The 23,737-nt window shown below is 39.7% G+C and overlaps 3 protein-coding genes and 2 non-coding genes across 6 annotated transcripts; 4 read left to right on the forward strand and 1 right to left on the reverse strand.

Moving 5' to 3' along the window:
- LOC108112045 lies at window positions 1-585 on the forward strand. Its single transcript, XM_017221797.1, has 2 exons — window positions 1-407; window positions 475-585. Exons 1-2 carry the CDS (start codon window positions 122-124, stop codon window positions 552-554), a joined length of 366 nt encoding a protein of 121 aa, XP_017077286.1. The 5' UTR covers window positions 1-121; the 3' UTR covers window positions 555-585.
- On the forward strand, window positions 509-2,196 carry LOC108112044 (UBX domain-containing protein 6). The gene is made up of 4 exons (XM_017221796.1): window positions 509-616; window positions 672-1,682; window positions 1,745-1,893; window positions 1,961-2,196. Exons 1-4 carry the CDS (start codon window positions 560-562, stop codon window positions 2,070-2,072), a joined length of 1,329 nt encoding a protein of 442 aa, XP_017077285.1. The 5' UTR covers window positions 509-559; the 3' UTR covers window positions 2,073-2,196.
- A 167-nt stretch (window positions 2,197-2,363) lies between these two features.
- On the forward strand, window positions 2,364-22,470 carry LOC108111988 (protein N-terminal asparagine amidohydrolase). Of its 2 annotated transcripts, XM_017221717.1 has the most exons (7): window positions 9,634-9,917; window positions 20,454-20,781; window positions 20,878-21,060; window positions 21,155-21,363; window positions 21,422-21,583; window positions 21,743-21,856; window positions 22,131-22,470. In XM_017221717.1, exons 2-7 carry the CDS (start codon window positions 20,529-20,531, stop codon window positions 22,140-22,142), a joined length of 933 nt encoding a protein of 310 aa, XP_017077206.1. In that variant the 5' UTR covers window positions 9,634-9,917; window positions 20,454-20,528; the 3' UTR covers window positions 22,143-22,470. The 2 variants fall into 2 exon arrangements, with proteins under 2 accessions (XP_017077205.1, XP_017077206.1); XM_017221716.1 differs by lacking the exon at window positions 9,634-9,917 and adding an exon at window positions 2,364-2,529 and having other exon boundaries at window positions 21,743-22,470.
- A 640-nt stretch (window positions 22,471-23,110) lies between these two features.
- On the forward strand, window positions 23,111-23,181 carry Trnag-gcc. Its single transcript has one exon. It is a non-coding gene; the product is annotated as a tRNA-Gly (tRNA).
- Window positions 23,182-23,509: 328 nt separating this feature from the next.
- Window positions 23,510-23,581, reverse strand: Trnaw-cca. The gene has a single exon. It is a non-coding gene; the product is annotated as a tRNA-Trp (tRNA).
- Between the last annotated feature and the right edge of the window lie 156 nt (window positions 23,582-23,737).

Raw genomic sequence — 23,737 nt, forward strand, 5'->3', positions numbered from 1 at the left:
ACAACGGTCACACAGTTGCAACAATAAAGGAGAAAAAAAAAGAGGATAATGCTGTGGATATAAACAAAGAATCTTGGAAAAAACGTTTAACACTTAATCGTTGGCACTTACTCAGCAGGCAATGAGTTTTAATTTCTACGTAGAATCGTCCAATTCAACGTTGCAGTCGATTGCGCGACAAGTAGAGCAATTTGCTGGCGTTGCACTGAAGGCAGCTGTCGATCTGCGCGAAAATCTGGAATCTTTAACCGGTGATTTTCGTTGGGAGAACGGACCCATTGCGTTCACCGATCTGCAGGCCACCCTATTAAAAGTATTAATCGTCCTTCTTCTGGGAACCTGCATTCTAGCCGGCTATTCTTGGTTTGTTTACGGCCAAGTCATCACGGAAAAGTTTGTCAGACCAAGTAAGAAACTGCTCAAAATCATTGCTTTATATTGATTTTCTTACTACAGAGATGTCTTGCATTTCAGGCACCCTCAAGGAAATCGAAGAGCTTAAATTGTCGGTGGCGAAGTTGAAGTTGCCCAAAGAACACTCGCCGCGCATCTAGAAACAATGTCCAAGATCAAGAAGTTCTTTTCACGGAAGAAGGAGGAGGCGGCGGCCTTTAAAGTGGGTTATATATATAGTTCCATTGAAGAGATATAAAGAAAAAGTATATTTACAGCTCAAGCTAACAGGCAGTTCGATGGGCACGGGTCACAAGCTAAATGCGCCTAAACAGGAAGCTCCTGCAAGTAGTTCCCGCCAAAAATACGAAGCTTATGTGCCACCAAAACGAAATGATCTGAGTAACGAGGCCCGGGCAGCTGCCAATGCAGCACTAGCTCGCATTGACAAGAAAACATCTAGAGAATTCAATACCTCTCTATCGGCTGTGAAGGCTCAAGCCAAAAGGGAACTGGAGGCAGAGCGTCGTCAGAAGGAGGAGATAGAGTCCACGGCATCAAGCGTCAGCACAGCCCCTTCCGCTTCCGGTGGCGACAATCGCAATCTGGCCTGCGAAGGCGTCTTCTTCCGCTGCCCAATGATCAGCGAAGAGGTTTTACCCAAAAGCGTGTGGAAGGCTCGGATCAAGGAGTTCCTGTACCAGCAACTGGAGGGAGATCGTGGCCTCACCGGCTGTCTGATCATCCATAATTGCAATGTCAAGGAGAAGGCCGACGAGTGCATTGCCACGTTAATTCGTTATCTGGAGAACCTTATAAAAAATCCCGAGGAGGAAAAGTTCTGCAAGATACGCATGTCTAATAAGATCTTCAGCGAGAAGGTGCGCTACGTGGAGGGTGCCCTAGATGTTCTACAAGCAGCTGGTTTTAACGAGGTTAAGATCGACGAAGAGCAATTCTTGCTCTGGACTAGAGAGCAAACTGAACAAGATCTTGACCTGCCTACGCTGGTGGAGGCTCTTAAGAACTCGGAGACCATTCCACTTGAGCTTGACCGAAACATAAAGGTTCTACTTCCATCGCAAGCACGCCGTGTTGTACTACCCGACGAATTCTATCGCTTGGCGCCAGAGGAGATCAAGAAGGAGCAGCAGTTACGTTCGGAAGCCATTGCCCAGTCCCAGATGCTAAGAACCAAGGCAATGCGGGAGCGCGAGGAGCAGCGCAATTTGCGCATGTATCGATACGCTTTAGTCAGGGTTAAATTTCCCAATGGACTCTTTATACAGGTAAGCAATTTCGTGATGATGTCATTAATAGAAATTTGGTGTAATAACGTGAGTCATTCCAGGGCACTTTCAATGTTTATGAGAAAATCTCCGACGTGTTTGAGTTCGTGCAATCTTGCCTGGGGGACGAAAGCCTTGATTTCACCCTGATAGCCACCAGCGACGGCAAACTGGGCGAGGAAGACCTGGAAAAGACACTATTCGACTGCAAGTGAGTAATTCGAGTTTATATTTTTAACAACGGATGTACATTTATAAGCAATTGTATATATTTGTAGACTCATTCCGAACTCCTTGCTGCTGTTTAACGCAAATGGAGTGCCTGCTCCCGTTCAAGCGGATCTGAACTACTTAAAGGAGGATCTTCTCATGCTAGTGCAGGCCATGTAGAAGTGCTTTATTCCATCTAATCAGCTGTACTTGTCCCTTACATTATAACGAAGCTGTTGTTATTTATTACTTTCAAATCTATTATTCAAAATCAATTATTAAACGCACTTTTCAAGAAAATGTAGAATATTTTTGTAGTATTTTTTAACCGGTTATTCGTTATTTGATTTTTACATTTGAAATATTCAAAACGTTTATTAAATTTATTTCAGTGCCTTAAGCACTGTGCAGCTAACAGCTGTTTGGTATGTTTTTTGGTCCCTTGTGGTATTTTGAGAACCCCTGTAAACGGTCCCACTTTAAGTAGGCAAACTTAGTGCAAAAATAAACAACAAATTGCTGCGCTAGCAAGTAAAAATTAGCCTTTAAATAATAAACTATGAGCTTAAACTGTGAACTGTGAAGAGTGACGAAAATTGTTAAAATTCAGGAACCATTTGGTGCTATGTAAATGGGAGTGAGTATGGAATTTTAACTAAAATCATATGTTCCCTCAAACAATAACAAAGTGCCGTCATTCGGTTTTGGTCATCACATTAACAAATGTTTAATGATTGCTTAGGCACTTTAATTTGAGGGATGAAAAAGCCATAAATAATGTTATTAATAAGGGGAAATGTACCGGCTGCTTCGTGCTTTTCCCGCACTTCTATGCGGTCAACTCATCGCGTGGTCTTCCGACGATTTATGCACATTGTAATTTCCCTCACCATTTCCACTTTTCCTAGTCATTATCGAATTATTATTTGTTCTACATACATGTGGGTGCAATTTGTAAATGCTTAAACACTAATCATCCAGAGGGTCTGATCAAAACGATGTCACATTTGAGGGGGAAGCTTGGAAACCGGTTAAACCTAAACTTATGTACGATCTTATTTGAATGATTTGCAGTTTTAACAGACATATTCTAAAATAATGTGTGATCTAAGCCATTGAACTAAACCTTTTCAATTTTAGTTGTTTAAGAAAGAGATCACTTGATCTTAGAAGATGTTTCTGAGACGCCTTGATAGTTAATTGAAAATTGTAAATAAAAAGGTTATCAAATTATCTGTTCTAACGCCTATCAAAAAATAAAAAAAAAATAATGATTTAATTTATTATTAAATATTATTATTCTATTATTATGATAGTATTATTTGTGTCCTGCTCAATGGGTTATTCCATCTTATACTTAAGAACTAAATCTCTACCATCTAAATCTGAAACCATTGATACATATATAAATTGATCGGTCTAGAAATGTTTCTTTATTCCGTTTCACCCAATTTCATGGGAATGAGAAAAACTAGAACCGAGATGCTTATCTTTACCTTGGTTTTATTTTCAATTTCGCTAACCAAACAGTTGCATTTAATGAACCAATTTTGCCGATGGGACGTACTGTCTATCAAGGCGGCATCAGAAACGGTAAAACTAAAAGTCGGGGGAGAAATACAAAAGATGGAAGAGATGGCGGAATAGCGGTGGATGCTTCGCCCAAGCTCCGGGCACTGGCAATTTGGCGTAAATCTCGCTTGATCTTGGGAAAAAGTAAATAGAAAAGCACCTAAAATCAAACATTAATGAATCTTTTCGGCGCGGCAGCTAGCTCAGGGCTTAAATTAAGCCAAGCAATCGCGCCAAATCGAAACACGCAGCCGCGAGAGAAGGGAAGCTGAAAAAGCCAGAAAAGCAGAAAAGCTTAATAAAAAGCAGCCAGTAAGCCAGAGAGTCAGAAAGCCAGACTGCAAGCCATCGCATAAATTGGCCTAGGCTGGAGCCAAAGATTTCATTGTTGGCCATTGCTTATTATGGCCAGGCATCGGATCTGGGCCTTCATTAAACGGCCAAAAGCAGTAACTTCAAATGCACTGAAGAAAAATGTCATGGAATTTGGGAAACGTTTTGGTTGATTTAAGCAATAAAATTATTGTAGATTTTCTCCTTTAAACAAAATATTTTAGAACTAGAAATGGGCGCCTTAGAAAAGAAGTTGTCTTATTCGACCTACAACCTGAACTACCTCATCTTAAAAACTGTATAAGTCCACTTATCTATATATTTAATATCTCAATAACTTAAGTTTATTTCCCTCGAAAAATGTGAGTCTAGCATCACGAATATAAACTGTAATCGAGAAAACAACATTTCTTTCAGTGTACAGAAGAGCCTTAATTCAACTTTGGTCCGGCGAAGCTAGTGCGTGAGATATGCATTATTTATCTAGCGAAATTTTTCTCATTGCTACGGCAACTTGTTGCAGGCAGACTTCCTGGTTGGCCCAGCTGCGGCTAAGAGATAGCCGGTGAAATTCCAAAAATGATACGAATAGTTTGTTTCTGTCTGTAGATAGCGAGAAATATGTGGGACATCCTGAGGATCGTTGTATAGTTTTCGTCTTGGGATACGAGGTTACGGGTTACGGGTTACGAGTTACCTATTGCAGGTTGCAACCTGCACGTGCCTCATCTCGCCGTACCGACTGATTGAACGATTGAAAGATCATCACCCGGAAAAAGACCTGGCTGGATAATGATGATGATGAGGTGCAAATTGCCGCTGCCATGAAATTGCAAATCAACTTTCTGACTCCCGATTGCACTTCATTCTAAATTGTTTGCTCAATGTAGAGGCAGCAGCTCCTCTGCCACCGCCGAATCCTCCGGCGTTAGTACAAAAATTGCAAATCGAATTTGCCAATTGCCGGGATGCCTCCACTCTTGCTCCTTCACTTCTTCTGCTCCATTCTCCGGCTGATTTGTTTTTGTGGTTGCCACGAACCAACCGCACTCGGGCAATAACACCAACAACGGCGATCCCGCCCTTTAACAAGCATTTAGCTTGCTCCGCACAAGCTCGTGACCCATCCCCATTCCCACCAGAACTCCTCCAATATGCCGGCATGTTTATGACCCGGCTCGAAATTGAAGTGGAAATCGGTTAGCACTGGGTTCCCTTTTCGATTTGTTTTTATCGCTCCACGCAAGCGCCCTGCATTTACATATTTCTGCCTGCATTTGAACCCTGAACTTCTGGGCCAAGGAAATGCGATCCCAAAACGGTAACCAAGTCAGTCGACCAGGCTGGGTCCAGCTGCGCCCGGATTAGCTCACTTCTAGCGGAAATACTTCCCCTGTGACAGGAAAAATAAACAAATAAATAAGAATAATTAAGGCTTTTTGCTTTAATTAACACTATTGAACTTGGACAGCGGCTGGCATAGGAACAAAAAAGTAACCATTAAGTGAAGAAATCCGGAAAAGTAGATACTCTATATTGTCGTTTTAATACTTCTTTAAATACGTAAGTAATTCATTAAATTAGTATACGAGGTGTGTTCAAAAAGTAAGGTGACTTTTCAAATTTCGCGGGCAACATATTTTCGATTATCGTTTTTTTTGTTTTGTTATATTGGTACACTCTTCCCTAACATCTGTACCAAGTTTCAATGGAACATCCTCTTTTGTTTGGTTGTGAGAGGCGTAAAGGTACAAGTTGTTTTGCGAGCTCGGCGATTTTTTGCTTTTTTCGGTCTTGGCTCGTCTGGGCTCTTCCATTGGGACGATTGGGCTTTGGTTTCGATATCATAACCATATACCCATGATTCGTCACCAGTTATGACCCTTTTGAGTAAATCTGGGTCGTCGTTGACGTCATTCAACAGCTCTTGAGCGATGCTCATGCGACGGTTCTTTTGCTCAAAATTCAGCAATTTCGGAACAAACTTCGCTGACACACGACTCATACCCAAAACGTTTGAAAAAATTTCATGGCACGAGCCAAGCGATATACCGACATCTTCAGCAACTTCTCTGATAGTGATTCGACGATTTTCCAAAACAATTTTCGTCACTGCTTGAACGTTTTCATCAGTTGTTGACGTGCTTGGGCGTCCAGAGCGAGGCTGGTCATTGGCATCTTCCCGGCCATCTTGGAAGAGTTTGTACCACTTGTACACATTTTTTTTACTCAGAACAGTTTCACCGTATGCCACTGTCAACATTTCAAGTGTTTCAGAGCACTTAATTTTATTTTTTACACAAAATTTGATGCAAATCCTTTGATCCATATTTTTCGATAGCAAAAAATCGCCGAGCTCGCAAAACAACTTGTACCTTTACGCCTCTCACAACCAAACAAAAGAGGATGTTCCATTGAAACTTGGTACAGATGTTAGGGAAGAGTGTACCAATATAACAAAACAAAAAAAACGATAATCGAAAATATGTTGCCCGCGAAATTTGAAAAGTCACCTTACTTTTTGAACACACCTCGTACACTTAACTTAACGTACTAAAGGGATACATAAATATGAAATGACTGAAACTTTTTAAGGAAGAGAGGTTACAATTTGTATTCAATTTTAATTGGCTATAAATATTTCGTTTTAAAAAGTTCTTACCTATCTTTAGCACTTCGAATAACTTGAATAGCTCTTATAGCCTAATTCCTTTTCCTAATCATAATCATAAGCAGGCTACCGATATGCCTAGAGCATACCCTTTCTGGGAACCTATCACAAGTTTCAATCAAATAAGAACTTCCGGTCCACTCAGCGAGTGTTTTATGAATGGAAATCTTGTCTCATTGTCTCATCCAGCTCCTCATCATCGCCCGTCCAGTTGTCCGGCGTCCAAGTTGTCGATGTCCATCGCCAGCGATCGTCACGCTCATTGCCAATTAGTGCAATCAACTGTGTGGATGATGGTTGGGGGTTTCTGTTTTTGGGAGAGGGATGCCAAGGGGATTGGGTGCTTCATTGGGTAGTGCTTGGCCAGACCTCAACCTAGAAAACTGCCAGGGAAATCTTTCAGAGTTCATAACTTGATAGCATTAATTGACTGGGTCTGCTTTTGCGTTTAAGGGAGTTCAAATGTAACGAAGAAGAAAATGTGAACTTATGGTATAGGGAAAAATATTGTTGAATTTTAAAAGAAAGTTTAGGAGATATTTTATATTAGAAAGCAACATTAAATTCAACTTTATACCCAGCTATAAATTCTATATAAACTCTGGTATAAGATATGATCCATTGTATTTGAACAAATTAAGTACCTTTTGAAAAATAGTCATTATCTATTTTCCTGTCCTTTGGAAGGTCTTATAATAATATTTTAATTATTATTGAAATTTTGTTATATTAATAAAAACTAAATTCAACTTTAATATATATATTACATCATGCATCACCAAGGATCATAACTTTTCATCCGTTAAAAGGAATAATAAAATGAAAATTTCCGAAAACCAGTTGCCTAAAAACTTGTTAAATTTTCTAAATACCAAAAATAGCAAACAACATAATTAAAATGATTAGATATTGCAAAAGCGTGGTATGTAAATTTAATCAACCAATTCCAAGCAGCAGCTCGTTCAATTTATAACTAACCCCCCTTGATAAACGCTCCCTCCCTGCTCGCCCAATAAGAAAACCTCTTGATCTAACAACTGCAGTCAATTTCAAATACATTGGCAATTTGTCAAATTTTGGTAGCCAGTGCCTAGATAAATTAATTTCGGCATCGATTTGATCGCTTGTCTCTGGTCATTTGGCATGGTTGTGGCAAAAGGGGGACCTTAGAGGGGGTGGGCTAAGACCACGTTAGCCACAAGCCAACATGGCTTGGCTCATTGTAAATGTGCTTTAATGACCACCGGTCAGCAAATCTCATTTTTTGTCGAGGGACCTCATGCTGTTCCACACACACACAAGCTCGCTGAAAGAGACAGGGATGCGAGGAGTGAAAGAGATGGCGGGGATAGTCGCTTGGCAAAGATTTCTGGTACCTGCAACCAAAAAAAACACCCCCCTTGGGACGCCCCTGTGTCTATCATTGTCCAAAATAATGACCACTGTCCACATGGTGCAAAATTAGACATATTTTCTTCTTACTTCGGGTGTTATCTGCCACCGCCCCCCTTGCCCCTAACCCGTTCTTCGTCTCTCCACATCTTCGCTCACCTTTTGCATTTTCAACACCAAAAAGTTTTACATTCGGATTTTCCGCAACTGCTGAGAAAAATGACATTACAAATTGTGGGACATTTGTCTAATTAAATCCCTGCCTGCTCCAATAACGAGAGCTTAGATTACAATCTCACAGCGGTGCGTAATGGCTTTTTGGCCAACTTCTGGATAAAGTGGCTAGCTATTTGGGGATGAGGATGTGGTTCTGGTTGAAAAGGTTGCATTTTGGGAGGAAAAGTTGGCCAAATCGAGTTGGAAAGAGGTTGGTACGAGTATACGAGTGATGGAGGGCTGCACTTTGTGCTCCAGTTTCAGTCGGGGGAAGTCGTAACTTTTGGGGATTTGATAGCTTGTCAATAAATTAAAATGTTAAGTTCAAGATTTCAAATTCATTGTTTAGTTAAAAACAAAATTTAAATAAATAAGTTAAAGTTAGAAGACAAAAATCTACGAGTTGGTGGTAAATTTGCAATCTAGATTAGTTTGGAACTCAGACTGGACCTAATATTTTGGAAAGCTCTACTGTTTAAATTTTCTGAATTCTTGATGACATTTTAATCTCTATTACTTAAACTTATATAAGTAACCTTAATAGATGTAAGACAAATTCTATTAATAGCAGTACAATAAATTCTCAAAAAACAAATCGTCACTCGTTAATTTTTGTCTGCTTGGAATTTTTATTGATAAGTTTAAAATATTAATAAGTTTTGAGGCTCCTTATTAAAACATTTAAATAAAGTGAGCTAAAAAGAATGCCCTTATTGTATATGTTGATAAAACCTTAATTAAAAAGAGGTAGAAAGGTATCCGCCTAAATCAAAACCTTTTAAAGTTTTAAGGTTCAAGTTTTGAATTAACAACTTTTAACTTTTAACTGTGAAAAAGATTTTGATTAAATGTTTAAAAATCTTTCCAGGTGGCACTCTTATAACAATTTTTCCCAAAAAAAATGCTGACCATAAGGTCTTTAAAGATTTCATAGACAGCCGACATGCCGAAATTAGATCAATTTCTGTGAATGGTCATAATTCATAATGCTCTATAGAAGACCCCTTTGTATTTTATTTTTATTACAAATATAGGGGCAATCCTAGCTGCATTTTCTGTACATAAAGCACTGGCCATTGACCAATTAGAACAGCAAAAGAAGTGCAACCCCAACTAGAGTGACCACTTACCGAATTGAGTGACAGAGGACCAGCATCTAATCAGATTAAGTCTAAACTCAAATAATAAGCACTCCACTCAAAAGGGCTATCAAACTCGGATTACTCATATACAAAAACAAAACACACTCAATGACCGTCTGATAAGAACACGTGTTGCTCCAACCGCTATCTCGCTCGCACCTCCCCAACAATAAGAGAGAGAGCGGCTCCAAGTTGGGAGACAGATAGATAGAGAGAGAGGCTCAGCTCCAGAGAGTGAGCGCGACTCAACGAGGGGTCCAATTAGATTACCGGCAGCAAGCATGCGCTCCCTTTCTGCCCAACGCACGCTCAACTGTAAACTGTTCCAAAGGCTTTGGCGCTGGCGCTGCTCTTTTATTCTCGCCGAGTGCCTTTTGCGCCTTCCATTCGCCAGTCGACTTCGACTTGGACTTTCGGCTCAGTTGCCTTTGAGTCTCATTCCGGTTTGCATCACATCGCCTCGCGGAATCTTCAGCTCACTCGCAATCGTACTTAGTTTCTTTCTAAAAAAATCCCTTACAAATTAAGGAATATCTTAAAAGTAAACAATATTAAAAATACAAGTTGTGAAATAGTTAATACAAAAACATATTTAAAAGAAATGCCGACGGCTTAGTGAAAAAACAGTGAAAAATAACAATCTTAAAGATATAGGCTATAAATATTCCATTCTAGTGCAGTGCAATATTGAAAATCAATGTAAGTTCTAAAAGACATTCTTCAGATAAGCCCCATAAAACCCAGAAAAAACAACTGGTTATTTAGATATAAGATATTGATGATCTATTAAAGTAAGCTCTATAAAACCCACATAAACCTGGTAGAAAATACTAAATCTCCATTTCCATAAAACAATAAAAAACCAAATAAATTCTCTAATAATAATATTTAGTTAATATAACTAGAAAGCCTTTTAGAATTCCCTTTAAAAGTTAGTAAGCGTGGGCATATCGATGAAAGTTCCAGATGACAATACCTTTTTCGGAATATATAGTAAATATAATCTATATGTACCAATGAAAGTGAGTCGTGTCTATCATGAAGCCCATCCGCTCCCATATTTAGAATCCAGACTCGAAAAACTCAACCAAAAAGGAAAGAAAAATGCCTTCTTATCGCGCATCTCACATCCACAGAAAATCGTTAATATTTATGGGATGCTGGCTGGAGGATTGGGATCCGAGCTGCGAAGAGCTGATAAGCAGTCGACGTTGATGATTATTCAGTATTATATGCATCAGAGATCTATATTGTGTTCGTTTCATTCAGCTAGCTTGCCTTATCTTCGATTTTGCCGCCTGGTTTTCCCGATCTATCCATCGATCACTTTTCTCCCATCCCAAAATTAATAACTTTTGTGAGAACAACTGGCAGCCAACAGGCGCACAGCAGAATCATGTTCGAGTGATTAAATTAATTAATGATATAGACACACTGTGGGCAATAGTGTCCACGCAACCGAAGGAGAAAAAGTTCTGCAGATCTGCAGAGACTGGCGATCCTGCAGCGACCAACGCCACATGATGCGGATCGCTAGAACTTAAAATCTTTGGCCAGAATCCACAGACTCCTCTTCCGAAGACAAGGCAGAGGCGAGCAGATCGTTGTCTTAACTTGTCGTACACGATGTCTTATACGTGTAGCAACAATTTATTTCGCCGGCCAATCGATGATCATGGTCTATCTGGGAGAAGAAGAAAAAAAGGAGTCTGCGGCTCGGCTATCCCTGGCGATCAATCAAGCCCGGCTGGATGATCAATATTAGCTGGTCTAAAAATAATTCTACGCTTGGGCTATCTTCATCGATCGAAGGAAGAGAAAAAAGCCAAGAACAAGTAACTAAATGGGTTCGTTTAGTTTAAAACTGATAGATGTCTACATTGTCCTGGGTTCAGTTAGTATATATATATATAATATAGTTAATGCCAAGATTAATCTAATGCCATTTGGTTAGAGTTTTGATTGAGTAAAGAAATATTCTCATTTTCGCTGATAGGAAATCCCCGATCATTGATTAATTTTAATTAACAAATAAATAACTAAAGCAACTTTATTATTATAAGCAAATAATCTGAAAGTGCTGACAATAATATTTGTTTTATTTTTTATTTATTTTCTGACAATTAAAAAACTTGTAAATAATTTGGATTGAAAATCGCAAGTAAGGAAACCAAACCTATTTTTTGTTTAAAACGTATTATATATAATACGTATAATTAAAAATATTAATAATCCAACAATAATCAGCATTTAGCATAGCATATATATATATATATATATAGACACCATGAGTCAGATTGCCTTAGTACATCTTAGTCAGATGTCGAAACATCTCATTTGACTTGGCTTTTAGGTCTGTTCAGACTTTACGACTTGTGTAATTAGTTTTTCTTTCGAAGATCTTTTATGGCGACCGACAGACTCCGCGATATATACTATAGAGGTGCTAACCAACTCTCTCTGTTACATTTAATGTTCCAAAAAACAGTACAAAAAAGATGCCATTAAAAATTGGAGTAACTGTTTTTCCAACTAATATCTGTGTCCAAAGCGCTAATTGAAGGCAACTTCACAACTTCATAGGCGGACTCTCCCAGCAGCTTCAAACTCCTGCGAGTCAAGGGTCAAAGTTCTTTCAGTTTGTGTGTGATTTTCTTATGGTGAGAGGGGGAGGAGAGCAGAGCAAAAGGGGTCCCAAAAAAGAGCTCGACTGACTGACGACAAGTGCCTTGTACACCTCTTTCAAGTAAGCTGTCAAAGACAAGCCCGTTGGCCAGGCAAATCTTGTTTACTACCTTCGATGCTGATGCCCGTTGCCGATGCTGATGCTGAATTAATTAAACTAACTCTCGGCTGGCCAATGCACATGACCCCCCTGTGGCAGCCAGGTGAGTGCAGCTCAATTTGTACTTTTCGAAATTGGTCAGTGTAACCCGAGGACAATGACTTGGACTGCCTTCGACTCGTGTTTTTGGCCCCAACTTGTCTGCCGTTCACTCGTCAGAGGTCCTTACAAGAAAAGGACATAATTGCTGCAATAGATTCTCGACAGAAGTTGAAAGGTTGCATCAGCTGAGGCTGTCTTTACAGAGACTTCCTGCAAGGGGGATAAGTTTTGCACAGAGAGAAAGGGCTTATAATTTATCCAGTCATAAATATATTTGGCAATTTTAACACATTTTCATGGTACTTGAACCCATAAAGTTCAAAATGTATCTTTTAGAATGTTTAATTAAAAAACATTAATGGTTAACATAGTTAACTAAACCAGCATTACAATATCTACCTTAGGGATAAGCTCATTATTTTTACTTCAAGACCTGTTCTTTACAGTAAAAACATTTCTATATATCTAAGGATTTACTGTAGTATAAATTCAATTTGGGCTAATCTATTCCTCAGGCGAAACCATCTCATTTGCGCAGCATTTTAATTTCCTTCTGCGACTTTGTCAGGGGTCAGAGATTTTCTAAAGCTTCGGCAACAACATCACCCCAAACTCTTCAGTTTCTATTTTGTGTGCGATGGTCTATTGATTGGAATATTCATTGAATAGTTTTTAAGCTGATTTATATGCTATTGTGTGTGTGCTGTCGATTTAATAAATATTTAATTTCAACTGTGGGTCCCTGGTCCCTGGTCTCTGGTCTCTGGGCTGCTCCTGCCGCTGATGATGGCTCCTAAATCCACACATAAAAGATTCAATCAGCGGAAGGAGCAAGGCGGAGGCGAGTTGGAGCTACAGTTGGAGGCCAAAGAGCCGACGATGATGATGTTGTTATTGCCTTATTGCCGGTGTGCCTGCATTCAGGTATTAATAATGCTAGCCAGCGAATAATCCCCAGAGCTCCCGAGACATCGTAATTTGCAAAATGCACAATCGCTTCCTATAAATCAAACCAGCCCCAGCAGCTTCGAAGGAAATCTATTTCAGATTCCATATATATATATATTTCACCTGGTTGAATCATAAAAGTTCCTTCCTCAAAAGCCTTTTCAAAACGAAACCAAAGCGTAAAGCTGCAACGACGTCAACTGCTATCAATCTCAGGTGAAACGGAGCTGCGCCGTCCGCCGGCCATTAGATGATGCTCCCTGGTACATCCCAGGCTTACACTGCCTCCAATCTGCTTCTTTGAGAGAGAGACCAGGCACATAGAGTATATGGATACCTATATCCCATACAATCCCAGCCAGCTTCCACCGCAGTCATCGCAGGCCAAGTTGCTGCGCTCAAAGGAAAGCGCCCGTCGCAATAGATCGCACATTGCAGATAGAGGCGTGCCTGCCACTCCACTCCACAAAATCGAGGAGTGACAAATCTTATGCCGAGATCTAAATACCCTAGGAAAAACAGCAGGAGTAAATATGGTTTAATGTGATAATGTTTATAAAACTATGACTAATGGAAAAGGTACAAAACTTGCTAAATGCGATTTCTTAAATGAAAATAAATCAATTTTTATTTTCAGCTTGCATTATCTTCTTTAAAAGTTGAATAACCTCTTTGAACCCATTTTTGTTTTTAATACTAAAAGTAAATTACTGCTAAATTATCATGAATAGGTGGAATATGTGGCGTGGAAATGCTAATATTAGTATGAGATTTACTAATTTTAGTATCATAAAATTATGTAGGTTAGGAGAATATGTAATGAAAAATGTCCACAGGATGATTCCAGCATCTTCGAGAAAGAAATAATCCTTAAAATTTTCTCAGAAAATAATCCATGCTAAAGGAAACCGAGTGATAACCTCTTATCATACCCCTCGCGCCAAAGGGTATACAAAAGGCAAAGCCAAACAATGAGCTGCAATTTCTGGCCACAAAGAATGAACGCATCGCGTATGCCGGCCTGAGAGAAAAATAAAATAAAATAAAAGAAAAATAAGAAAAGAAATGAAAAAGGAAAGAAAAGAAAAGAAAAGAGTTGGAGACAAGAGCCGAGAAGAGTTGGATTGAAGGAGTCGAGGAGCTGCAAGAGTCGCACATTCGGCGAGCGCCTTCAGCAGTTGTTATAAATTATAGTGCCGCATGCGGAATGAATGCCCAAGATCAAACCGGTGCTACGTACTACGTACACACATACTATATATACAGATAGATATATATACCATACCGAACTGTAGGGGGAGGGCCGATTGGGCGGCTGGGCGGCTATAAAAACAAACCTCCGCCCCCGCACGTAGTGGGTTTTGGTTTTTGTTGTTTTCGTTGCCAGTCGCTTGTTGCAAGTTGCCTGTTGCTTCAAAATATTTAGCAGTGTACCGCTATGAAATTTGGTATTCCAAGACGGGACCAACCAGCCGACTCAGTGATGCAGGGCACTAGGAAAAATAAATGATACTTTTTCAGATCTTTCTGATTGGATTTATTTAAGATACTACTACACTACTTCTTAACATTTAACCAATTTTAATTTAAAATTTAATACAGAATCTCAATATGTCCAAACTTTTTTTTTTGATCTTCTTTTTCAATTTGGAAACAAATTAGAGAATGCTTTAGAACAAATCTAAAAATAAATCTATAAAATAGAACGGTTCATTCTAAAGTGAATTTAAAACAAAAAAAACTCTTAAATATATTTTTCTGTGCATTTTGGCGGTTGGTGCAGCAGTTGGGCCTGCCATTACCATTACCACGTTGTAGGCATGTTGTAAATGCCAGCCGACTGCTGCGGATTTTTGTCGTTTCTTGCTGCTGCAGTTGTTTTGTGTATTTGTATGTATGTATATGTGTCGGTGTCGGTGTGTGTTTTGGCCATAAAAACTGAAATGAGCCCACGGAAAACATGTCCAATTGCGCTAGCAAATATTCTACGCTGGCGGCGCATCAGACAAGAAAACAAACGCCAAAATGCAAGAGGCCATCCTTGATCGAAGCTGGCAGAAAATTTGAGGATTTTTGGGCGCGCAAAAGTTATTAATTAGTTAATAAAGATAGAAAAATTTATAGAAAGGCAAATTCTAGAAAATATTTATTAAGTAAATACAACCTCATGCCCTTAAAAGTTAGAATAAACCAAGGAAGTTAATTTATGTATCGACTATGAAAGTTGTGAAATTTCAAAATAACAATTTAAATAATATCAAAAATAACAGAAAAATTACTGCCTTCCTGCACGAAAAAATTCCTCAAAATTTACCTAAATTCCTTGTCAGATTCTCGTCATTGCCCAATAGCCATCTACATGTCAAAAGTCCAGCGATTTTCTGAGAAATTCGCAGTTTAGTTTTCAGTACGTAAAGCGCAGTCCATAAAAGCCAAACGAGTTTAACTTAGTTAGAGTAAGTCAGACTTTGGTTTCAGCTAATGCAAGCCGACGGCGGGTTTGTTTGACGAGTGCAACTGCGGAGGAGAGGACAAACAAAGTGCCGCGGTTGTCAAGCCAAAAGCAGCAACAGCAACAAAATATCAGCAAAAAAAATATACGAAAAAAAAAGCGACTGCGTTTGGGACTGTGTGTGCTATGCTAATTACTGGACATGACGGCAGCGCAACGCTTTCGGAATCGACGGACGGACGAACGGACCCCATCCACAGCCACAACCACAGCCATGTGAACAAAAGGCGCAAACGTTTACGCACACCCCGCTCCTCAGTCGCATTTGCATTTGCATAAGCAGCCATAAAAAACAAAATAACAAAATAAGGAAAACAACCAGCTGGGCTGAGGAGGCATTTGCTGAAAAGCAAAAGGAAAAGGAAAAAACCAACTTAGCAGATACTACACGACAGCAACAACGGCAGACGATCCCAAGTTAGTAATGGGACAAGAGACTCAGTGAGAATTCGCCTTTCTTGGGCCTAACTGCTGTGTGAAAATAGATTTCCTTTTCCGCGGACTCTGGGAAAATGTGCAATGCAAATAGGCCACTAAATAGGCGATTTGTCCTGGGAGTCTAAGTAATGTTAGTACTAAATAGGGGTCTTATCCTATGAATGAAAACCTATCACTGTCCTTACATTTACTCTTAGAATAAACATTTGAAGTTTTGTTGGAAGAAGAAAAATTCCATTAATTTACTATAACAAAACAGTATGATTATCATAAATGCAGTCAAATATTTTGAGGTTGGGCATTAAAATTGGCAAAAAGCTGGATATTTATTGCGAAAGGTTAAGGGGAGGGAGATGTAACGTACATAGGTACTAGCTAGCACTGAAAGTAAACATAAATAAAACAAAAACCTTCAAAATATGAATACATTAAACTTGAATTTGTCAAAGGCAGAAGTTTATTTTCGAAAGGAAAGAAGGGACTAATTTTATGACAGATGCTAGCAACTAATAAAATTATTTCCAGAGAAAAACCTACAAAATGCAGTTTATCGATAATTTTCCAATAGTTGAAATAAACAATTCCTAAAGCTAAAAATAGATAAATAATTAGTAAACTATAACTCTTATTTAGATCTTTCGAATGAATTAAAGCAATATTAAAATATTTGAGACAATGATGAAAGGTTTGATATCACCACAGTGATATCTATTATTACAGATCTTAATTTATTTTCTCTATTCAAATATTTCTATTGTCAACTCTCTCTTCCCATAACCGACACTCCCTTTTGCAAGCCAACTGAATGATTGACAGCCAAGAACCCAGCCAAGTCAGTAACTTCCAGTAAGTTTACTGCATTTCTAATTGAATGAGGCGATGACAGTACGCGTATAATGAACCTATCATCATTAATCATTATCTGGATGAAATAGAATTATAGAATTGAATTGCTGATTTCAGTACATTGAGCCACGGGGAGCACGACGATCGGCAATTCTAATTGGAGCTATTCAGGAAATCGCCGACTTTAGACTTTGGATTTTTCGTTTCGGCTAGCCATACATCTTCTCTAGCAACTTGGAGTAGCTGGTCTAGACCAAAGTAAGAAAAACTTCAAGAAAAAAACAACAACAAAACGACACGAAAAACATGGCCAGAAATGTCAACTTGAATTCAGTCTGTTCCTCCGGTCGTTGTTATTTCTTTCGGCTGATTTTGGCATCCCAGAAAGTTGTAACCGCCAGAGAGGAACACGAAGCCCAGCTTCCACTTCCAATGTAAACTTTCGATTTCCTTTTTTTGTTTTGCTGCCTATTTTTCCATTGGTGACCATTTCTTATGGGGGGAAGCTGCTCAGCTCGGAAGGTAGCCCCGGCCTCACGATATTTGCGTGCCAAAGCGAAATTGTGTGGAAGTCGATTGGCAGTCACGTTTGGCCAACCAAACCATTGGACCTGGTCTTGGATCAGGGCCAAAACAATCCACTGCAGCTGGGCCAAATTAAATTGTCAGTGCGGCATTAAATGGGAGTGAGTTGGGAGGTGGGGGATCAATGCCTATATCTTTGTATAAAGTTATCTTTCGATTAACAAACGATTGAAATTAATTTTACAATATTTCCGCATGCTGGCCATGAAATGTGTGGAAAACAATGACAACTGCAACAGCAGCAGGAGCAGCCACAGCAGCGGCAGCAACTGCAGCAACAGCAACAAAAGGAAAATCACGAACCCGGAAGAAGCTTAAGATTTGGCCAGATCCAAGTTGCTTTGATTCCACCACCTCAGCTCTCCCTTGTCCCCCTGTCACATTACATGTTGCTGTTGACTTTGGCTTCCCCACTGCAATTTCTTCATTTTGGCCGGAATTTTGGGCCAGAGAGAACCGGTTGCAGGATGAAGCTCGTATTTTGGCTTAAAATTTGTTCGCGCTCTCGTTGACAATTGTGTCGTGTACGAAAGGGCTAACCAGAAGAATTTCAAGTGTGCGACCAGCATGTTGGCCAGATGGATGGGCAGAGCTGGAAGGCAGAGGCTGGGTGTAAATTACTTGGCCCAAGCCAAAACCGAAAACCAAAGAAGACAAAAAGTAGCAGTTGTAGCTGTTGCTGCTGTCAGTTGCAGTTGCTGCCGCCGTTGCACTCGTCAAAATTGCAATCAATCATGTGGCCAAGAATGCCCCGGCCAGTCAGTCCCCGTCCAGTAGACGAATGGAACCTGTTTTTGGCCCCGGCACTGGCACTGGCACTGGCTCTGGCTATCAGTGTTAAATCTACAAGATCATTTTGCCAGCTCGGCCACAAACCCATAATTTGTGATTGTTATAAGCCAGAACCGTAACGAGTTCTACGTACCAGTCGGTCGTAATAGACTCGTCGCCGTTCCTAATGAATTGAATCGTTTCTGATGGCCTTGTTTGCTGCGTTCTTGCCACAGTCATAGCCATCATCCCCGTTCGACTGCCATCGATCACGCCGGGATGTTGGACTCCTCTTTGACTGACTAGCTAGCTAGGTAACTGGCTGGCTGGTTGGGATTCAGGTTTTTTTTTTTGGCCTATCAAATGGAGGGAATCTCTATGCCTGGGCACGAACTGACTGGCAAGACCGCCCGCTCAGCCAGAGTCAACAGAACTTTTGGGTCTTTGATTAGGAATCAGTTTGGGGGAAACTCGGTCATCCTGCTGCCTCACCTACATAGATCGCCTGAATTCTGCGGCTCCTTTTCCTGGTTTATTTCATTTACTGGCTGGAGTTTGTTGCACAGGGAAAATTATATTAATGTCATAATATATTATTAATACATTTTGGTAAATTGTATAAAGGAAATTTAAGGAATATTATCATAAAAAGTTTGTTCTAGACATTGTTCTTCAGTTGTTATACTAAAAAGATAAAAAAATTAAGAAGGGAACTAAATTTAGAGTCTGCATTTTATACAAAGATGATAAAAGTATTGGAAGATTAAATTATATTTATAAATAAAGAGATTATATCTTTTTTTGATTGAAGATCATAATTGTTCAATAAACTTCCTCATACCGTACTAAATATATTTAAAGTATAGTTAATGTGCTTGGAGTATAAACTAGATGAACGTAAATTAAACCTCAGTTAATAGTTATAAAGCAAATAAACATCTAAAAAAGTATTTTTCTCGATCTCATAAAAACTTTTTCTCTCACTGCGACCATCCATCCTTTGGCTTCGAGAGTGGAGCGCGCCTATCGCCAACTGTCATCATTTTCAAATTATTTCTCGTTGAATATCTAATCAAGATTCATGCATGATCGCGGCTAAATTGCTTCCAGGCAAGACCAGGCCGCAGACCGGCATAACAATTGCTATCCTAGCTGGGTTCCTCAGCCATCCAGCATCCAGTATGCCAGTATCCAGAGCTAGCTCTTCACGTTTTGCTGTTTGATTTTTCCACAATGTTTTCCATTGTTTTCCGCCTCGAAAAAAAACGTTAATAGTGTTGTTCCTGGCTGGGGGATTCTTTTGGGGCTTTGTTTGCATTTTGGTTAAACTTTTTCTGTGTTTTTGGTTTTTTTTTGGGCAAACTGACAACGAATTTTGCTTCGGGAATTAGCTCTGACAATTGTTATTGCTGTCCATGTAATCATTTATGTTTATGAGTCTCTCGTACGACGTTGTTATTTTTACTCGTACTCGCGTATGCACTTGTACTTGAACTTTAACCTGTCTTTATTTCGCTTAATTGAAACTAGGCAGCATCCGTAGGTAAATAATTCAATTACTGACTCAACTTGCATTGCAATTGCAGGCGGGGGGAAGGCAGAAGGGTGTTGCCTGAGCATTATTATTATTAAATTCTATTAAATTTGTTGTTCATTTGGTGGCTAATTCGTGGTGGCGGCCACTTAATGGCTATTAACTTTCGTGTGACATCTGTGACTTGGGGTGTTTGTCTCAATTACCAGTCATATGGGCAATGGGTATCATCACTCCGTAAATTGATGACCCGACCCCCTTCAAGTGGCCTTCTAATTGTTTTATTAGATTTCAACAAGAGCCCAAGAATCGCTGTACCCTCTCACAGCCACGCCTCTGCGAACCAATTTCAGGGTGTCCATTGTTGGTTAGCCCGGTGAGCAGGGAATCGAATCAGCCGCGGGCGCACAGCTTTTGACATTTTTATTTGCACATTTCTGTTCGAAAGAGCTGGTTAAATTTACGACCCAGCCAAGGAGGAGGGATCGAGGTGTAAACATATTTCTCAGCTCGACTGCATGAAATTATTATCAAACATGCAAATCTCGGACGCTTGCCCAGGCATCGTAAATTGATTTTTATGCTGCTGCTTCTGTTGAAGTTTCAGTTTGAGTTTGGTTTCGGTGGTGCGGTAAAAATGTAGTTACTTACGATATCCCCATCTCCATTGGAGTTCTGTAAGTCATTCGGTGTTCTCTCCTCTACCTCTTACAGTTGCCTGCTACTTGTCTTGCCCGCGAGACAAACTCCAAGTAATTCAAAGCGAAAGGAAGATTAAGAACAGCCAGGATGGTGCTCGTGCTGAATGGTGTACTGCAGGACGACTGCCCCATGGACACCAACAGCCTGTTTCTTCAGCATCCCGTCTACAGAGACTACGCCCAGCAGTTGCACTCCATTCAGGCCAAGTCTGTGGGTCCGGTGGGTCTGCTCTACGTAGGTCAAAGGGAGATGGCCGCATCCGCTCCGCACGACAAGCACGTCAACATCATCGGTGCCGACGATGCCACCACCTGTATTATCGTCGTCGTCCGACACTCGGGTAAGCTAACCCTTTCCAATATCCTCCTTTCTCGCCCTAATAAATTAGTTTCATTTGGCTAATTAACTCTGGTTTATTCATAACAATTCTGTGCAGGATCTGGCGCTGTTGCGCTGGCCCACTTCGATGGCAGCGGCGTGGACGAGGCTGTGTGCACCATGGTTTCGCGGGTTCAGGATCTGGCCGTTGGCTATCCGGAGGGCCGCATTGAGTTACAGTTGATTGGTGGCTATCGGGATGCGAAGGGCTATGGCGAGGACGTATTCTTCAGCATCATGCGTGAGTTAAAAATGTTCCTTGGACAACATTTTCATCTAAGATTTTTGTGTATTTGAGTAGTACATGTTGTTCATGATAAAAATTCACATTTCAGAATCATTCCACAATCACTTACTCGAAATCGATTTGACGCAGGCGTGTGTGGGCGAGCTTAACACCATGATGCGCGGCGAGATCAACTGCCCGATCATCTACGGAGTGGGTGTGAACATCAAGACTGGCGAGATCTTTCCGGCCTCCTTTCCAGATCGAGGACCAGACCGGGAACTGCGAGATGCTCGCATATTCATGGGAGCGCAGTCGGTAAGTTAAGGATTTTACCCAAAATTTCTCTTTGCTAATTTTATATCCATTTCATTAGGTCCTGGATGTATACGACTCCTCGCTGGGCATGCTTCGCATTGGACCCTTCAATTACGATCCGTTGCGCGGAGCAGATCTGTGGCTTTCCCAAACGGATGAGTTTCTGCTGCAGCACCTGTCCTCCAGTCCCGACGTGGAGCCGCCCCATTTTGCGCCACAGGTAAGTTTCCATTCAAAGCTTTCTGGTTGAGATCTGCACAGTTTTCCATCTTGATGCAGAGACTAACTTTATAATAGGCTTTGTTAAGTTCTTTTCAGCTTAATGAAGACTAAGAATTTATTATTCCCCTGTTAATTCCTCATCATTAATCCATTCCAGACGCGTGCCACCATTAGGTTTATACAGGAGAACCAGTTTCCCGCCGTCACCGTCTTCAGGGACAATCGGCCGCGCTACTTCCGACGGGATGATGCAACGGGCTTCTGGGTGCTGGTTAGATATTAAAGCTTACTTTAGTTATTTAGTTGTTACGTAATTCGAAAATGTCGCAGATGTGTTAATTCGTTGGTGCATGTGTTAATTGTCGCTGTCCACCGCAAACGCTTCTGCTGCTTGCCTTTGTTTATCTTTTAATCGTTGTGTTGATTGGATTTGTATTCGGCTGTAAATGTCATTGATATTCCGATTAGTCTGTTGTAATCTGCTGTATTTACCGCCCGATTAGCAATTGCAATTGATCAATGCGACATAATCTTTCTTTAATTAGATACAAGATTGAGTTCCGACGCTGGAGACGGTTGCTTGGGACGAGCCTTAGAAATGGATCTGAACTGGGAAAATGAAAGCGATAAATAATAATGAATAATAATTATTAGAATTCTATGTGCACATGTGCATGTAAATATTTATGTGAAAACCCCAATTAAAGAACCTATTACTATTTAAAAGAGATTCTTAGCTAAATATATATATATATGCGCATACCCCGTGTAACCGAAACGAAACAATTTCGAATGCAATCATTTTAGCTGTAACTATAACCTGTAATCGAAAAATTTAAGAAAAATATATAAAAATGGCTTGGCTATACATACACACACAACAAATTATTGAGTTGTTTTCAACTAATTCATGGAGTTAAGATTGGAAAAGATGAATCAACGTATGCTTCTCCTACAGTTCTGAAAGAACCATGAGCTTAATTTTATTATATTTTTTTCTGTTATACTATATGATTTTAAATAGCTAATCATGATTCTGTTAAGATCTCAAAAGACAAATGCTAGCCAAGTATCGGTAGAAATTACTCTACTCTACTACTACTACTTACTTTTAAAAATGGACACATTTTACTGGGGGCAGACGGTAAATTTCTCTCGTTGGACAATTGTAAGAATTAGGTAGTGAAGAAAATTTTAAAATAATAGCATTGTTTCGAGTACGCGTTAAAAAATCTTAAAGTACAAGCTCTACTCTTAAAGGACTGGGGTTCAAATGACACGTCCAGTGATTTGTCTAAGCCAAAGAGGGATGGCTAAACTACATCAAGTTTTGTAATAAGATATAATGCATAGCAAAAGTCATGAATTATTTGCTGACTTATAAATAATTACAATTAGTTAATAGTTGACTAATTTATAACAGTCCGTGGAAATATTCTAGCTCTCAAAAAAGGCTTTAAGCTACTTGGACCTCGCATTTCCATCATCCGCAGCATATATTGACATTTTGTCAAGCCGTAGCTAAGCATCGGTGGTTCAGTGGTAGAATGCTCGCCTGCCACGCGGGCGGCCCGGGTTCGATTCCCGGCCGATGCAAGTTTTTTTTTATTTTTTCTTTTTTTTTTATGATACTATATTATATTTGACATTAAACAAAAATTTCAAATGGATATAATAAAAATAAAAATAATAATATAATAAACCTTCATTTATTTTATTTAATATTCTGTTTTAAAGGTTTGCAATCGAAAACAAGAAGGAATGCTATGGTTGAATAACGTGATAAGATTGTTGTTAAGGTTGTTTTGTTAACAATTTAAAGTATACGAGCAGACATTGTTATAGAATCGGGGAATTGCTATATTTTCTTTTAACATTTAGTTAGCATACTATTCAAAATAGTAAAAATAACCCACTTCAAACTTGACCCCGACGTGATTTGAACACGCAACCTTCCGATCTGGAGTCGGACGCGCTACCGTTGCGCCACGGAGTCGTTGCAAACAACTTAGCCAAATGGCATTCAACCACTAAGCTATCTAAATACAACGTATTATGATTTATGAACTTTTATTACTAATAATGTAATTGAAATTTAATCTCCCTTTAATACATTTTCAATACATTTTTTAAATAGCTTATATATGAGCTG

Source organism: Drosophila eugracilis, unplaced genomic scaffold (genome assembly GCF_018153835.1).
Source record: "Drosophila eugracilis isolate 14026-0451.02 unplaced genomic scaffold, ASM1815383v1 contig_90, whole genome shotgun sequence".
Taxonomy (NCBI): domain Eukaryota; kingdom Metazoa; phylum Arthropoda; class Insecta; order Diptera; family Drosophilidae; genus Drosophila; species Drosophila eugracilis.

Bases quoted from the DNA above. Each gene is read 5' to 3' on its own strand.
- LOC108112045 (XM_017221797.1), top strand. From the start codon at position 122: ATGAGTTTTAATTTCTACGTAGAATCGTCCAATTCAACGTTGCAGTCG. The intron at 408-474 runs GTAAGAAACTGC...CTTGCATTTCAG, and splicing joins GGAAAAGTTTGTCAGACCAA to GCACCCTCAAGGAAATCGAA.
- LOC108111988 (XM_017221716.1), top strand. From the start codon at position 20,529: ATGGTGCTCGTGCTGAATGGTGTACTGCAGGACGACTGCCCCATGGAC. The intron at 20,782-20,877 runs GTAAGCTAACCC...AATTCTGTGCAG, and splicing joins CGTCGTCGTCCGACACTCGG to GATCTGGCGCTGTTGCGCTG. The intron at 21,584-21,742 runs GTAAGTTTCCAT...AATCCATTCCAG, and splicing joins CGCCCCATTTTGCGCCACAG to ACGCGTGCCACCATTAGGTT.
- LOC108112044 (XM_017221796.1), top strand. From the start codon at position 560: ATGTCCAAGATCAAGAAGTTCTTTTCACGGAAGAAGGAGGAGGCGGCG. The intron at 617-671 runs GTGGGTTATATA...GTATATTTACAG, and splicing joins AGGAGGCGGCGGCCTTTAAA to CTCAAGCTAACAGGCAGTTC. The intron at 1,683-1,744 runs GTAAGCAATTTC...GAGTCATTCCAG, and splicing joins CCAATGGACTCTTTATACAG to GGCACTTTCAATGTTTATGA.